Raw genomic sequence first — 16,276 nt, forward strand, 5'->3', positions numbered from 1 at the left:
CCTGGAAAGATCAGGCATATAGCATACCCACAATTCACTACAAAGAATTTTCTTTTTGGGGTGGTGGCGGTACATGACACTGGAAGAAGCAAGAAGAAAACTTGAATTCCAGCAAACATCAAGCCTGGGGCAAATAACCCAAATGAATACGGTCACAGAGCTATAGTGCAGAGAAAACAAGTAACTATCAAAGACCATAGAAAAAGTAAGTCACAAAATCAGTACAGAGCACATTGCTTCGCTGATGCCTCAGTGAGACATGGGATAATAGAAAATGTGATATACATCTAGCTCCCTCCATAGTTCATACACTTTGGTCAACCCTTGATCATGTTTGGAGTGATAAAACATTTGCATTCCTTCCACTGACAGAAGGTTTAACAAGAGTTGATTCCTGTAGCACCCCTAGTCTGATCTTGACTTAACCTAGCTGGAACAACCGGAATCTTAATTATTAATGCTTACTTGGGTATAAGAGGACCGGAATGGCAATTCGGGTTGCCAGCTCCCTCCAACTGCTGATCAGCTGGCCGACGGGGAAACTTACCTGGAGAAAGGCCCAAGCCTTGTTGCCATTGTTGAACATCGCACTAGTAACATCCAGTTGACAGTGTTATTTGGGCAAAAAATCTATGGTAGAAGCCAGTTTTACCATAGAGTTTTTGCCCAAATACCAGAGTATCAGCTGGATGTTGCCTGTGTGATCACTTCCTGTGTGATACTAGCAACAAGGACTGGGCTTTTTCTCCAGATAAGTCCCCTCCATCCCCTCCAGCTGGTTGCCAGGCGACCCTAGTGGCAAAGCATGCTGGGAAATCAAGGGTTGGATATTCTTATAAAACATCAGGAAGAGTAGCTACAAAACTCACTTTCAAAACATTTCCCTCACAACACAAAATTGGTTTAGGGAACGAACAGTGTCTTCCCTATTAGAGGCAGGGAAGTCATGAATTGTTCACATCTTTCTGCCTCTGAAATGGAGTCACTAATTTGGGTGCTGTTTAACAAGGTTGGTTGCTATGGTAATGCTATTTAATGCTTAACATTATATTTCTCTCACTCTGTTACAAGGTTTTCTTCCCTCCCCTTTTGCCTGTCTCCCGACTCTTCAGCATTTGCTGTTGCCACAGAAACAGCTGTGCACTCCAGCAGGGCTTTTGTCGCCTGTTGATATGGCAATATTATCTCTTCAAAACAAAGATTTTTCAAGTACTCTCATTTCTTGCTTTGCTATTCCAACCACTTCTCAACTGCTAATTCCTTCAATTTAGGCGTCACTCTCTCCAAACTTGGTCAACCTGCATAAGGGCTGTACTACTTACGGATATTTGCAGGGGAGGAGACTCACACAACTGGTTGCTAACTTGGGTATGAAGAGGACCAAAAATATTCTAATACATGAGAAGCTAGCAGCTTATGGAGAAACTAGGATCGAATCCTTCTCCCTTACTTGCTACTTTTCTATGTGGAGGTCTTTTTTGAATAGTAGTATTAAATCTTGTGAACCCCAGCAGGCTGAAGTCTCATCAGGGCTTTTGAGGGTAGGGGAGGGCCTGGGCAGTGACATCTCAACTGGAAAATATGTCACTTCTGGATAATGCTCCAGGAATCCCCCCCCCCCCAAAATCTCTGTAGTAAAAACCATAGAGACCTGGGAGAATTCCTAGAGTGTAACTCAAAAATGTCATCATTTCCAGGTCAGACCCCATCTCTCCCTCTTTTGTCTGTCACCATGAACATTAGCAGTGGCAGAAATGCCAGTTCAGCTATAGGATATAACCTGCTGGAAGCATGTATTGGGTGTTCACCTTGTGGGCATCTCACCTATAGGCATTGGTAAGAACTCAGGTGTCCCCATGCTGTCTTGAGTCTCTTTGCAGTTTTGGAATTTTGTGAACACACAGTAGACTCCACTACAAAATGGCTGCCATGGAGCTGTGGCCAATCATAAAATTTGGTATGTCCCAACCCAGAATCCACCCATGATACAGGCAGCTATTTCTAAACGAGTGCTTTCTGCAGACACAAGGATGATGACTCTTCTATAGCACTTCCGGCCTCAACAAGGTACAAAAAAGCTGAGATTGGCTTTTGAGGGTGAGATGGACATCAGAAAACACATCATTGGGCCCTGACGGAGGAATCACTGAAATTCGACCTTACTTGGTTACTTGGTGTAGTGGTTAAAAGAGGCAGACTCTAATCTGGAGAACTGGCTTTGATTGCCCACTGCTTCTCCTCCTCATGCAACTAGCTGGGTGACCTTGGTCCAGTCAATTTCTCCTCACCTACCTTACTGGTTGTCTGTTGTGGGGCAAGGAAATGTAAGCGATTGTAAGCCATTTTGAGACTTCTTTGGGTAGTAAAAATCTCATTAATGTGTGCATCCATGACATAAGTCAGGGTGAATTAATCATCTAAACCCCCTTGCTTTACCTCTGGTGGCTAGGTGCTCAGTTTTCTTCCCAGTTCGGCCATGAATCAAAATTAGCTAAACTGGGAGGAAAGTGTCAGGGTAACAAGGAACGAGGCACAGTGGTAGAGGCCATCAGTCGCATGTCCCTTTTGATGTTAAAATCTGTTCACTCCTCTATTCCTATATGTTAGCCACACAAAAGTGCTTATTACTTACTGTTGTATCTGGTTTGGCCCTTTAGCAGCATGGATTTTAAAGGATTAGATACAAATTCTAAACTTCACTTTGCGGTGGCAGCTAGCACAGAAGGCTTATTCTAAATTGGATTATTAGGTGCATGAATCCTCCCCGCATTTGAACTACCTTGTACTTAAACATGAGATTTTGTTTTAAAAAAGCCGAAGCTGTATTTTAATCCCACACTGTCTCCAAAAGTATTCTTCAAAATGCTCCCGGGGGCCAAACAAACTGGATGATTGAATGTATGGGTAAGAGGCAGTAAACCTAGTGAAAGCCTGAACCTGCTTTATGCCTGCATTGCTTCACCCAGATCATTATTTTCAACTTTATTTGGAAGAGAGCCTTCCCAATACTTGCTGCCGGTGACCTTTTAACTGGAGATACCAGGGACTGCACCAGGGACCTTCTGTGTGCAGAACAGGTTCTCAGCCTCTGAGCCATGCTCCTGTCACTCGTGAGCTGGAAGAAATGTGCTGAAAGTCCCACAGCACAACAAGATTCAGCAGGTGGGGCAGGCTTACATCTTCTGATTTTGGGGGAAAGAGAAGGGACACCCCCCCTTATATTACATAAGTGACAATATGTGTAAATACACACTAATTTCATGCCCCCACCCAGCCTGGCCAAAACTCATTTGCCCCCAAAATGGATCTCAATGATCTCCATGTGTGCTATACAGACCGACTTTTTGCACAATTGGATTCATTCAAGTGACCTTTGCTCCCTTTGCCTCGTTTTCCCTCTCATTTTTCTCTTAGACATCATTAGACATCATTAGACCAGCTCCTGAGTTCTTGTACGTCAAAGTACAGAGCAGGCCTCCCCCCAATTAACTGGTTGTCAGCCCCAACCTTTATAAATCGTTCTTCGCAGAGAACGTGCTCTGACTGTTCTGTTGCCTTCTTTTGTCCTTGAAGTTAATCTCCGCTGTTGAACAGGTAAGGATTAAGGTGACAGCAGCAAATCCGTAAGCGTGGTTGCAGCATTGCCTTGCCTGGGAGCCTGCCATTCTGAGATGGGGTTTGGGATCCCTAAAAGAGACTTCTTGGCACCTTTGCCCCATTCCAGCCTGAGGAATCTTTATCTTTATAGGAAAGTGATGGCTTTGCCACTGGTATAAAACAGATTTTTGTTTTTATAGCGCAGAGATGGTTATTGCAACATACTCCTGGGGTGCAGCTATGCTAATATTTAGATTTTTTTAATGCCATCTGTCATGTTTTCTTCCCCTTCCAAATCCTGATAGATTTTCTTTTCTTTTTTTTTTTTTTGGCGTGATTATGTTGACAACTTTCTATTAGAGATGTCTAACCATTCTTCACAGAGCATATTCCCAGATTTCCCTGGAGAGGAGCAAATGATTATCCAACTAATTTCACTTTGTGGCAGAGCTACGTGTAGGAAGCATATAATACTATAAAATATGTAGCCAAGTAGGTACAACGGTTATGCAGACAGATCGGCAATCCCCCAAAATCAGCCTTTTACAACATTTTGACCCTGGAGGAGTGCCTGAAATAAATGTTCAGGCTTCAAGGACCTGCGGAAGTGATGTCAGCTGGCCTGCCATGCCCTCCGGAAGTGGCATAATCATTCATATTCTTCACCTTTCATTCCCTCCCCCCACCGTTATTACTATTATGTTGACTTTGCCTCATGTAGGCCAGAAAGAAGATCAGGAGCTGGGAAGACAGCTCGGAACCCAGCCACAACTTATCTTTCCCCTGCTTTGATTTTTACACCCATGTCCTACCCAACAAGCCCTCCAGGCAGAGGCAGCCAGTTCCCTAGCTTGTGGCCAAGTCCATTTAGGCAGGAGGGAAAAGGCCGCAGACCCCCTCTGGAGCTGCCGTGGACCCCCAGAGGTCTGCAAACCCCTGGTTGGGAATCCCTGCCCTAAATACTAGTATCTAAATTTTCAGTCCACTCAGTTGCAGCAGGGGAGAGTACAAAGAGCTCCATCACATCTCCCTGGAAAGCATGGCGCTCATATTCCTGTGACAGATGGAATATTGTTTGGTGGGCTGCACCACAATGACATTTGGGAACTGGTATTTTGTCCCATTTAAACAACAGGTCTGCACAACTGCCAACGCCTGTCCATAATCTAGTAGACATCTTCCATACCTTATGTGACAGGTCACATTTTTGCAGGCCTCTTGTTGGTATTTATCAGGTTATGGATACTGGGTGGAACTGATTTCATCCATATTTGCAACCTGTTCACTAGACTGAAATTTTGTGATTGCAGGATTTGTGCAGCTTTAACCTGGATAGTCCCGTGTCAGCCATGTCATTGTGGATGGGCAGCTCTCGATTTTCAGTTATCATTCTGCATTCGCAGAGAAGAGCATCTTGCCTCTGTGAATGCAGAAAAGCAAGGGGCACAACGTAGGCAGTCAATAGGGTCAAGTGGGATTAATACATCCACTGAGGGTTCTAGTTGTTGTATTGAGTTGGGCATCAGAGCTGTGGACATGGATGGGGGCTGTTGAGCCACACGAAGCACCATATTCCGCAGTACTAGACACCAACCCCAAAACTGAGCATAATACTCAACTGGACCTGTTTCTTACAATCAGATTGGGCATAGTAAATCGATGGTAGATAAGCAAAGTTCCGAGACCCCCAATTCACGCAGGTGCTTTGAGCCACCCGCCCTCCCAATGCGCTGTTCTTTGCCATGCCCTTGAAAAGCATTTTCCTTTCCTCAGAATTAAATGGCCTGCATTGACAATGCACCAGCACTTTTAACAGTAACCACATAATGGTGCCCTTCGGACCTACTTGCTTAACTAAAATGGGCTCTGACTGAAAGAAAGCATCAAGACTCTACTAAAAACCACCGAGGAGGCACAAATGGCTTCTGCCATGAGGATCACAAAGTAGCGCAGAGAGGAAAGAAGCAGCTCTTTCAACTGGCTTGAGAATTGTCATTTGCTGGTCAACATACTAAAGAGTGAGAGTCGGGAGATGGTAGGTTTAGTTTTGGGTTCCCCAAAAGTTTTACAGGAGTTCTGTAAACCAGTTCTGTACTGGTGGTTTTCAGACTTGTTCTGGGGGTTCCTACAGCTCTTCAGAAGCTTATCAGGAGTTCTTGAATAAGAAGCAGAGAAGTTTTTTCAGAAGTGCATGGTTTTCCCATGCAGCACAGGGCTACAGAAGAGAATGACTTGAAACTGACTCATAGTGAGTCAGACTAATTGGTCTGTCAAGACCAAAATTTTCTACTCTTGCTGGCAGCAGCGTTCTGAGATCTTAGATTGAGGGTTTTCATATCATCCGTTGCCTGATTTTTTTGACTGGAAATGTTGGGAACTGAACCTGGGACCCTCTGAATGCCGAACAGGTACTCTACAGCTGAGCCTTAGTTATCTCTTAGCCTTAGAGTTATCTCTCTGGTTGTACATGATGACACAAATGCCCATCAGACCTGGTGAGCACTCTGCCTGAATAAAGATGGGGCTTTAGAATATGCTGCAGCATTTTCTGCCATGAACTGACACACCAAAGATGTGCAGGTTTCATAGGTGGATAAGCTGGTGGAGAAAAGTTCCCTGAAGATAGACGTTTTGGATCTCCCTACTTTAAACAGGTACATACATAATCTTGAGCACCTTGGAAGATTGTCAGGATAAATAAAGCAAGCAGGGATAAAGTTTTCTGCCCAAGTGAGAGGGTCAAAAAGCACATCTTTCCCCGGGGATGGGAAGTTGTCAAGAGTCCACCCCCCCCCCCACCGCCCAGGCAACCCAGTGTTGATAGACGGAACATTGATGTGCCTACCTTGTCTTTCCACAATCCACTCCTGTGCCTAACTAGAACCATGATGCAACAAGTTCAGTCCCAACCTGGAAAACCAAGAAACCACAGACGAAGTGTTTGCTACAGGCCTGACCCCTCACAGCAGATAATGGTTTCTTCTTTTACAGGATGTTCCTACCAAGCTGGTAGCCAAAGCAGTTGCCCTGCCCATGACAGTAAGAGGCCACTGGTTTCTGAGTCCCAGGACCGAGTATAGCGTGGCCGTGCAGACAGCGGTGAAGCAGAGTGATGGGGAGTATCTTGTGTCTGGATGGAGCGAAACTGTCGAATTTTGTACAGGCGGTGAGTGTTCAGAAAAAGGTCTCAGCCATGAAGCTAGGCAGAGGTAGCATATTTTGCCATTAAAAGGCTGGCGCACTAAAAAAATGGACGATTCCAAATAGTGACAAGAGAGAAACAGAATCTATCCAGTGGCTTAATAAAGCTTGAAAAGATAAAGAGTCTCTAATGTTATTTATTCAGGCTTCGACTCTGCCAGAACAGTCTCTAGATTTGTTTTCCGTTTTCAATCTTTCGTCAGTGGCAGTGAGTCCGTCCTTGTTAATATTTGAGTATAATTAGGCAAACGCTCCTGTATCATGGAGAGTCAAGGCTGGCGACAGAGAGAAGATAAATTTGCCAGTGGAACACAATGCACCAGCAAATTATTGTCAATAAGATTCAGAGAAATGAACAGAACTGTGCAGAAGCATAGATTCAAATGAGTAGCCCTGTTGGTCTGAAGTAGCCCAATAAAATCAGAATCCAGTAGCACCTTTAAGACCAACAAAGATCTATTTAGGGTGTGAGCTTTCGTGTGCAAACACTCTTCGTCAGACTAAGCATGGCAGAGTTGTTGCTGGGTCTATCTTATTCTGTTATGCTACAGCTTGACCAGGATAAGGCCAGGGGAGCAGAGCCTATCAAGACCTAGAGTAAAGGTAGACAACATTTTTGGGATGAATTCTGAAAGAAAAAACACAGTATCGTCCTGTGAATTTGACAGTGTGCTGGCAAACAAAGGGGGTGGAGGGATATATAGAAGTTCCATTAGGCCAGACATGCAGAATTTGTTACACAGACCTCTGGCTGGGCGGGGGGAGGGGTGGTTGGGGGTTGCATGACTCCCCTGCCACTCATGGCAGCCCTAGTCTTTGCTGCCTACAGAGATGGCACCACCTGAGTGGGATGCATGTGGGCAGCCTATGACAACGTCTGCTCTTCAGAAAGTGGCACCTGTTTTGTTTTATTCTCAGTCTACGACAGCCTTGTTTTGGCAGTGGGACAAGGGAGTTGCCAAGCTGAGCAAAATGGGGTGTCTCGCCATATTGTGGTCTGGCAGGCATCCCAGGGCTTTATTGCTCCTGATCTAGGGCTTGAGGGTGGCATAGCTACATCCATGACTACCAGGCCCAGTTCTCCTTCTTCTCTCCTGAGTGATCTCACACACTGCATTGTTTTGTGAGAGGAATCCTGGTTGGCCTCCATGACCAACTCTGTGTTCTGTTGTTCTGCCACTGCCTTTTCTGTTCAGCCCCAGAAGCTCTAGCTGCATGTACAGGGAAGGGGATGTGTGGTGTGTTTTGAGGTTAGGAATGAGGGAGATTTTAAAAATCCCCACTTGTTTGGGCTGGCTAAGGCAGGGCCTGGGTTGATGAGAAAGGGAACAGGGTGAGGGGTGCTGAAAGGCAGTAAATCCAGATTTCACGATGGAGCAAGAGTTGCCAAGTAGGAGGTGAAGGGTGTGCCATCGCGCCTAGAAGGGGAGGCGACAGGGAGGGAACCTGGCTGGAGGCAAGGAGATGAAGAGGTGGAAGCCAGGTGGAGTGGGGGAAGGAGGGGGGGCGGCAAGAGGCGGGCTGGCTAGCAGAGACAGCTAGACAGAGAAGGGAGAACTGCGCTGAAAGGCATGCACCCCTTCTGTCCCCTGCAGATTACGCTAAGGAGCATTTGGCCCAGCTGCAGGAGAAAGCCGAACTCATAGCAGGGAGGATGCTCCGGTTCTCCGTCTTCTATCGGAATCACACCAAGGAATATTTCCAGCATGCCCGGTAAGAGCCCCTAAACCACCGAGGGTCCACATCAGCAACTAGTTTTGTTGCAGGGCCTCTACAAATGAGAAGGGGGGGAGTGTTTACATCAATTTCTGATCAGGTCCCATGCTCAAATTGCCTAGTGCCAAGTTCCAGTGCACAGATAATGTCAGTCCACCTCTGTTTGGCAGAGGGAAACAGTTGAGAAGGTTGCATCCCCCCTCCCCCGGCTTTGGCAGTACCAACACAGAGGTCCTAGGTCAGGGGTAGTCAAACTGCGGCCCTCCAGATGTCCATGGACTACAATTCCCAGGAGCCCCTGAGAATTCGCTGGCAGGGGCTCCTGGGAATTGTAGTCCATGGACATCTGGAGGGCCGCAGTTTGACTACCCCTGTCCTAGGTTGTCCAACCAACTTCAGCATTAGTCGCTTTCAGACGCCTTCCTGAAATGACACTACCACTGGCGGTGAAAATCCCAGGTGGAGATGTAGCCATGGAAGTGGAGCCACCCACTCCCACCTAGAATGCAGTAGAGCCCTGCTCCTCCTATGGCTGATGGTCTGTCTCTCCCTTCTGGCCAGAATGCACTGTGGCAACTTCATGAAGCCTTACCTGAAGGACAACAGCGGCAGCCATGGCTCGCCCACCAGCGGCATGCTGCACGGCATCTTTTTCAGCTGCAACACCGAATTCAACACAGGCCAGCCTCCACAGGACTCGCCTTACGGCCGCTACCGCTTCCAGATCCCTGCCCAGCGGCTCTTTGGCCCCAACACCAACCTCTACTTTGCGGACTTCTACTGCATGTACACCGCCTACCATTACGTCATCCTGGTCCTGGCACCCAAAGGCTCTCCAGGAGACCATTTCTGCCGAGAGCGCCTGCCCCAGTTGGACCTTTCCTGCAACAAGTTTCTGACCTGCTCCGTGGAAGACGGCGAGCTCATCTATCGCCACGCCCAGGACGTCATCTTGGAGATCATCTACACTGAGCCAGTTGATCTCAGCCTAGGAGTGCTGGGAGAAATCAGCGGCCATCAGCTTATGAGCCTTTCAACTGCTGATGCTAAGAAGGACCCCAGCTGCAAGACGTGCAACATCAGCGTGGGGCGCTAGAGACTGAGGAGCGGTGGGGAGGGAAGGGGAGGGAAGGGAAGGAAAGGGGGACAGTACACAGCTGGTACAGAAGGCAGCTTCATTAACTGGCAGTGGATATCTGGCCAGCTGGGAATGATTCCCCACTAAGGATCAGTGCTGGAGAAGCAAGCTACTTATTGCACCCCACTGAACTCCTCCATCTCTCTCTCTCTCTTGCATGTTTCTTCAGCCATTGTAAATAGGACCTTAACCAGTGAGAGAGATTGGGGAAGCTTTGTAAAGATAAGGCTTGATCCTCCAGTAAGATAAACAAAACTTGCCAATGGGCCAGGCGTGAGAAGAACCAGCCCTAGATTTCCTGGGCTGCCTACAAAGGAAGGCCTCTGGCTTTCTGTCCCTCTATGGGCCCCCTTCCCCATTCACATCCAAATGGACATTTCATTTTGCACACATAGCAAATACCGGGAAGCTCTGGCCAGTGTGATAATATTCCAGCTTCCTAAATAGGACTTTTCTACTTCTCATCCTATTCCTACTGGTCTTTCCTTTTCTCCAGCCACAGGCTCTCTGTGTTCCTCTGGCCCAGTTGTCCTTTACCTTTCATGTACAGCATTCTCTGCTCACCTGGGTGTTGTCTGGAAGAGTAGGAGGGGCAGAACCTCCCCTCCTCCCAGAAAGACCCTGGGCTCAAAAGCTCAGCTGGCAGGGGGACACCCCAACCAAGTGGCTTGATGTGCTGAAGGACTAGGCGGTCTCCTCTGGCAAAAAGCTGCAAGTGGGAGCTTCACTTTTGTGCTATGCTGGGTGGGGAGGAAGGTCAGGAGGAAAGGCAGAGCAGGTGGATGACCGAGGAGGTTCCATCCCTTCTTGCTCCCTAAAGGTGTGACAGCCTGTTGCTTCATACCTTTTATCTGTTTTGTTCACATACAAGAGAAGGAAGGGGGAAGAGGGACGGGTTCCAGCAGGCCTCTTGGCACACTCTAGAAAAGAGCTGGAATGCTGGTGGGTGGCAGATGACAGATGTACCATCTGTCGGACTGGGCTGCCAGGTGAATCTGGCTCGCCCACAGTGGCCTGCACTGCATGTCAGCCCGTGACCTCCTCTTGAGGAAGGAGGAGGGAAGGGATTCCACCCTACCTCCCTGACCTGGGGGACAGAGAACTGAAACGCAGAGACAAAACGTTTTTCCCCACCCAAACATATTGCTTCTTTGAAACCTTCAGAGGCTGCAAGATTAAGCAGAAGTGCAGGAGGAAGGGGCTGTTGAAAACTTTTCTCTTCTTGCCATTTTTTGCTCTCTGAATGACAGTCGCCCTCCAGCTACTTTTGTAGTGTGGGTTAAAAAAAAAGGGTACCTGTATCCTTTGCTCAACAGGTGGAAAAGCTGATGGGAGAGGCAGTTTTGAGCAGGAACTAGCCCAAGGAGAAAAGGTTATATGCAGCAGCTGCCTCTGCTTTCCTTCCTCTGTGCTCATCACTGCAACATCTGAGACAGCTTGGGGGCTTCTATCAATAAAACGTCAAGAGATTGTGATGGACATCTGCCCTTGTAAGATCTGGCTTGGCTCCAAGGGATAGCGCTTTGGCAAGGCTACACCTCAATTCAGCGGCAGAGGTGGGAGTTTGAACTTAGCCCTCTCTGACCTGCAGCCAGACTTGCTCTGCATTAGATCGTATTGGACAGGCCACTGTGGTGCCTGCAGAAGGAGCTAAGGAAGGCCTAGCAGGGAAGGACGAAGAGAAGCTCAGCCTGGCCCAAAAGGTGTTTGTCGTTCATCCTCAGCCGCTCCTCAGCTCCATTTCAGTCTGAACCTGCCCATGACTTCACACAGCCATGCAGAAACAGCTCTGTCGGGACAGGCTAGACCTGCTCTCAGAGGCTGACCCCTCCTCCCTCCATTATGAGGAGCTTTTATTTGTTTGGGGTTTCTTTTGCCGTGTGTGAATATTTTACCTCCCAAGGGGAACCTGCCTGCGCACAGCTGCTGCTTGCGCTGCCAGTCTGTGGCAAAGGCAGTGGCGCTACTGGAGGCAGGAGGATTGGTTGCTGAACTGAGGCATAAGATGTGACTTGTTGTCTTAAGCAATGCCTTTTTGCATCAGTGTAGAGGCAGGATGGGAAACTCTAAGGCAGGGGTAGTCAAAGTGCGACCCTCCAGATGTCCATGGACTACAGTTCCCATGAGGCTCACGGGAATTGTAGTCCATGAACATCTGGAGGGCCGCAGTTTGATTACCCCTGCTCTAAGGCATTTCTAGCCTTTTGTAGCCCATTCAAATAAATAGGTAGATGCTCTCATGGAGAATTGGGTGACAACAGCTGCATCCAGACTTTTAGCCAGTATTAAACAGATGGGTGCCCAAAATGGGTGTCTTGCCAGGCTTCGCACATACATCTCCCTTCTTCCCATGTCACCTCAACTAGAGAATCCCTGTGAGAAACTGATTCCAGTTATCCATGATACATGACTGCAGGCACACACGTTAACCAGAGATAGTTTTACAATCAGGTTAATCTCAATTTATTATGCAATTCTAAAAGCAGTTCCAAGAATTGTAACACAAAGATCGTTTTCACTAGAGGAAATGGCTGCTTTGTAGGGCAGACTCCCTATACCAGGGGTGGCCAGATGGGCATGGACTACAATTACCATGAGCCACAGTTTGGACACTCCTGCCCTGTATCGTGCTGAAGCTCCCCAAACTCAGCTTCACCTCCAAATCTTCAGGAATTTCCCAGCACAGAGCTGGCAATCCTACGTCCAACACAACAACTTATTCCCTGTTCATTGTTGGTCCGTATTGCCCCACAGTCAGATAACTACTCAATAGCCAACACTTTTTAGATTGGCAAGCACACTTGTGTCACCAGATACAAATATTGTCAAAACAAGACGACAAACTGGAGCTGGGCTGAGACAGGCTGTATTAGGAAGAACGGGCACACGTGGCATTCTGTATAGTCCCCATCCTCAAAAGAAGGAACACCCCTTCCCAGTGCTTGAGAGTCTGCAAATAAAAGTTACTCTTTCCTTAGAGTACAGTGCAAACTAAAATGCCTTTTGCAGTGAGCAAAAGCAAATTCACAAGCCCAATGAATGGACAGTGGGCGGAAGTTTTCAGCCTCCCCCAGTTAAGCCAAGCATGATGAGGATATTTCTGCATTATTATTCCTTGGCCTGAAATGACATATGGATGATCTGGGCATAGTGCCTGCACACCAAGCATGGTCTCTAGAGAAAGACCATCCATGCACTAGGACTCAGTCCACCTCTTTCACCCAAAGGCCGTTTATGTCAGAAGTGTCCATCACGAGCAGTATTCCAACAAATAGAAGTTGCAGTATTATCAGCAGAGCCTGGCGTATCGCACCTTGAGTCTGGATCTAATGGCCCTTTGTTAAATTAGTGGCATGTTCAGAAAAAGCTCAACGAGGAGCATATTTCACAATGAGGCCGCCGACAGATCAAAGACAGAGACATCTCCATCTTAGTGGCTTTGCTTTCAGGACGGCAGATGTGTCTTCATTTTCAGCAGCCTTTAGAAACGTACGAGCGTCCAGATGTTCAGTGCAGCCAGCTGTGTAGTGTTTGCTGTGTGCTGTAGCAGTATCGTGCTGTGAGTTCTGCTCGCATGGAGTACCAAGAACCCTGCCTTTTACCCTTTACTCGCTTTGGATCCCTCCCTCCCCAGTTGTACTGCCTATTGCAATCTTGCCAGTTGAAAAAGGGCCACTTGCCAAAGGGAATGCTGCGTGTTGGTAGGGCCGGTGCACTTGTCCTTGACTCTCCCTACTTCTGTGAAATGCACACTAAAAAAGATCCTGAGCTGCATTAGGTGCTGGAATGTGAGCAGCTTTCAGTGGACAGGAATGCTAGAAGAATTACCATCAAGAGGAGGGATGGGATTTGCACATTCCTATATGAACAAGAAAGCAGCCTCTCCCCTTTCCTTTCCTGAGAGAAAGAGTAAGCTTCATTTTACAGGCAAACACATGCAGGAAGGTGTGAAACAGTGTGATGAACAGCGTTTCCAGACAGGCAGATAAAGCTATTCGACAGTGGAAGGGAGGAAAGAAGCAGAGCTGTCTCATCGTTTCTCCTGAGCAGAGGCTGGGAAGAGTACTGGGCTCAGGTTAAGAAAACCGCCGACCTTTTGGCAGACTTATTCTTGAACTATACCGCTAAACTACAAAAAGGCAGTGTATGTATGACCAGATGCTTTCCTGTCCCTTTTCTGGCAGACAGACAACTCGCACTGGTGGGCTGGGATGTTCAAATGCCCTTGGAGTAAACTGAGCTGAGTGGTTCATGTGGAATGCCGCAAGATCTGCTATGCTCAAACCCAAGACGGCCACAGGTGTAAGTTCAACCGTTATAAAGAACAAGCTTGAGGATTTTGCCCTCCCTAGGCTGAGCCACCCAAGTTTCCCCACCTGCCGCTTGGGGAGGTAGAAAGATGCCACCTGCCCTCTTTGACCCCTCCTCAAGGAGACAGGAAGATGGTGCTCACCTTCCGCCCCCACACCTGTCTGCCTTGTCCCCCAGTGGCTGAGCGAGGCACCTCCCAAGGCAGACTCCAATATTGTGGGCCGGTGTGTGTGTGGCTCACCAACCGGGCTGGTTGGTTGGTGCTTGCTCAACACTGGACTGACTACCTCTGCCCTGACAGCTGAGCCTACACCTGCTGCTATTGTCTCAGGGTCTAAAGGGTTATTGGACACTGCGACGCACATCTTGGGTGACTGAAAAGGGGATGTCCTAAAGATCACACATCAGCCAATTAACCAGTAGCCTGCTATAACTAATCTTCACAGGACAGGATGGCCGAAAGCTGACGAAAGGGTAGCTGTTTCTTCGAAAACACGTGCAGAGGGTGGAGCATGGGAGAGGGAAATCCTCTTAGTGGTAGTGAACACACCCAGGATTAAGTAAATGGGAGCAAAAAGCAGAATTGTGACAAAGGGTTAAAATAGTGTAGTCTCCTCCCCATGTAATGCTTTTGCTTTCTTCTTTGTGAGAAACAATGCAAGGCTAAGGCATGCTAAGGGTTAACTAACCCATGCTAAATGCCCCTTATGAATACATTTACAATGCCCAACCTACATACGTGACTGTGAGTTTGCAACCATGGGAGAGACACTGGTTCAGGAAGAAGTCAGAAAAACGAGCATCTTGCAAGAATAAACCTCTTGCATCTCCAGGGAGGCGTTTTTCAAACCGTTCCAAAGACCCCCTTGGCTTTCTTTGGAAGCTTTCTAAGGGTCCCTCCATTGAGAAGGTAAGTTAGAGAGAGTGAGCCTCCCTACCATTAGCAGTTTGTCTCCTGCAAGGCATAGCTACAGGAGAATGCAAAGTAAGTTTTGAGGGTTGGTAATGTGGGATGACAGGCCAAGTAGAACCCTGGCTACTTCTCTGCATAACTCAGGATTTATGCTCTGTAACAAGGGTGGCCAAACTGTGGCTTTCCAGATGTCCATGGACTACAATTACCATGAGTCCCAACCAGCATGCTGTCAGGGCCTCGTGGTAATTGCAGTCCATGGAGACCTGGAGAATTGTAGAGTTGGAAGGGGCCATACAGGCCATCTCGTCCAGCCCCTCCTCAATGCAGGATCAGCCAAAAGCATCCATGTTTGGCCACCCCTGCTCTATAATATATCCAAGAATTGTCTGCAGCACATTATGAGTCTTTGGTAGATATGCAAGGATTCCTGGACCACTGATTCAGCAGAGGAAGGCTTTGCAGGAGGGTCCAGGGGCCACAGCTTCTGTCTGAAATTCAGCCTGACCTTCAGTCTCCAGTCAGAGTTACCAAATAGAAGGTGGGGGGTGGACAAGGCCCACCTTGCCTTTCTGGGTGCAGCATCGAGCAAGGGAACCTGGAAAGTGGCTACCTGTTCAGAGTCTCCTCCTACAAAGCCCTGCATGTCCTGTGGCTGAGAACTTCAGCATGGCTCTCATGCGCCAGCCTGAGCAGCATCCCTTGTCCCAAGTGGTGCTTTTCCAGACTTGTCTGTATGATGCACTCTGTAAAACAATATCTTAAGCAAAAACTGTGTTGTGCTTACAGTGTGTATCAATAAACTAAGAACCCGTGTCTGGCTGCTTCTTCTTGTCTCATGCCCACAGTATCCTCAAAGGAAACCTAAGACTTTGGCACCGATTTTGGGTCGTGCAGCAGCACATGAATTGCTCAGGCCGTCTTTCAATGCCTTGCAGTGAGAGTTAGGCCAGTGTTGATTTTCTTTTGCATAAGTGCCATCTTCTTCCAGCCTCAGCTGTTAATCTGTCCCTCAGCCAACTAATAAAGGGGATTTTCAGCTGCCAAAGCATTTGAGGTTCCGAAGCAAGGAAGGACGTGTGCAGCTTGACAGAAAGGTTGTGTGTGCTCTGCTGCCCTTTCCTCTAGCAAAGGTGAGGTGGGAAGGAAACCAGCTCTTCCCTCCACCTGTAGCCCTTTGCAAATGAGAGCTTTTCAAGGTGAGTTTCCCTGATGTACATACGACTACGAGTCCAGTTGCACACATGTGGACGGTCCTATATTGGCTATATCATGTAGTTATGCCTCAGTCTCTTTTTCCAGGGTGTCACATGCATTAGGATGTATGTGCATAGACACCTGTGCAGACAGTACCTTGGGTGTGTGCAGGTCAGGCTTAGTAAGGGGTATCTAATTTCTGC

At 47.7% G+C, this 16,276-nt stretch overlaps 1 protein-coding gene across 5 annotated transcripts in view; it reads left to right on the plus strand.

Annotated features, from left to right (window-relative positions):
* Positions 1 to 15,692, plus strand: part of PHYHIP (phytanoyl-CoA 2-hydroxylase interacting protein) — a 47,481-nt gene extending 31,789 nt beyond the window's left edge. For all 5 annotated transcript variants that reach the window (XM_077305381.1, XM_077305380.1, XM_077305382.1 and 2 more), the window contains 3 exons: positions 6,589 to 6,763; positions 8,394 to 8,511; positions 9,076 to 15,692. In XM_077305381.1, coding sequence (XP_077161496.1) covers positions 6,589 to 6,763; positions 8,394 to 8,511; positions 9,076 to 9,610 — 828 coding nt within the window. In that variant the 3' untranslated portion in view covers positions 9,611 to 15,692. The remainder of the gene's footprint in view (positions 1 to 6,588; positions 6,764 to 8,393; positions 8,512 to 9,075) is intronic.
* The last annotated feature ends 584 nt before the right edge of the window (positions 15,693 to 16,276 follow it).

The sequence above is a fragment of the Paroedura picta genome, chromosome 12 (genome assembly GCF_049243985.1).
Source record: "Paroedura picta isolate Pp20150507F chromosome 12, Ppicta_v3.0, whole genome shotgun sequence".
Lineage (NCBI taxonomy): Eukaryota > Metazoa > Chordata > Lepidosauria > Squamata > Gekkonidae > Paroedura > Paroedura picta.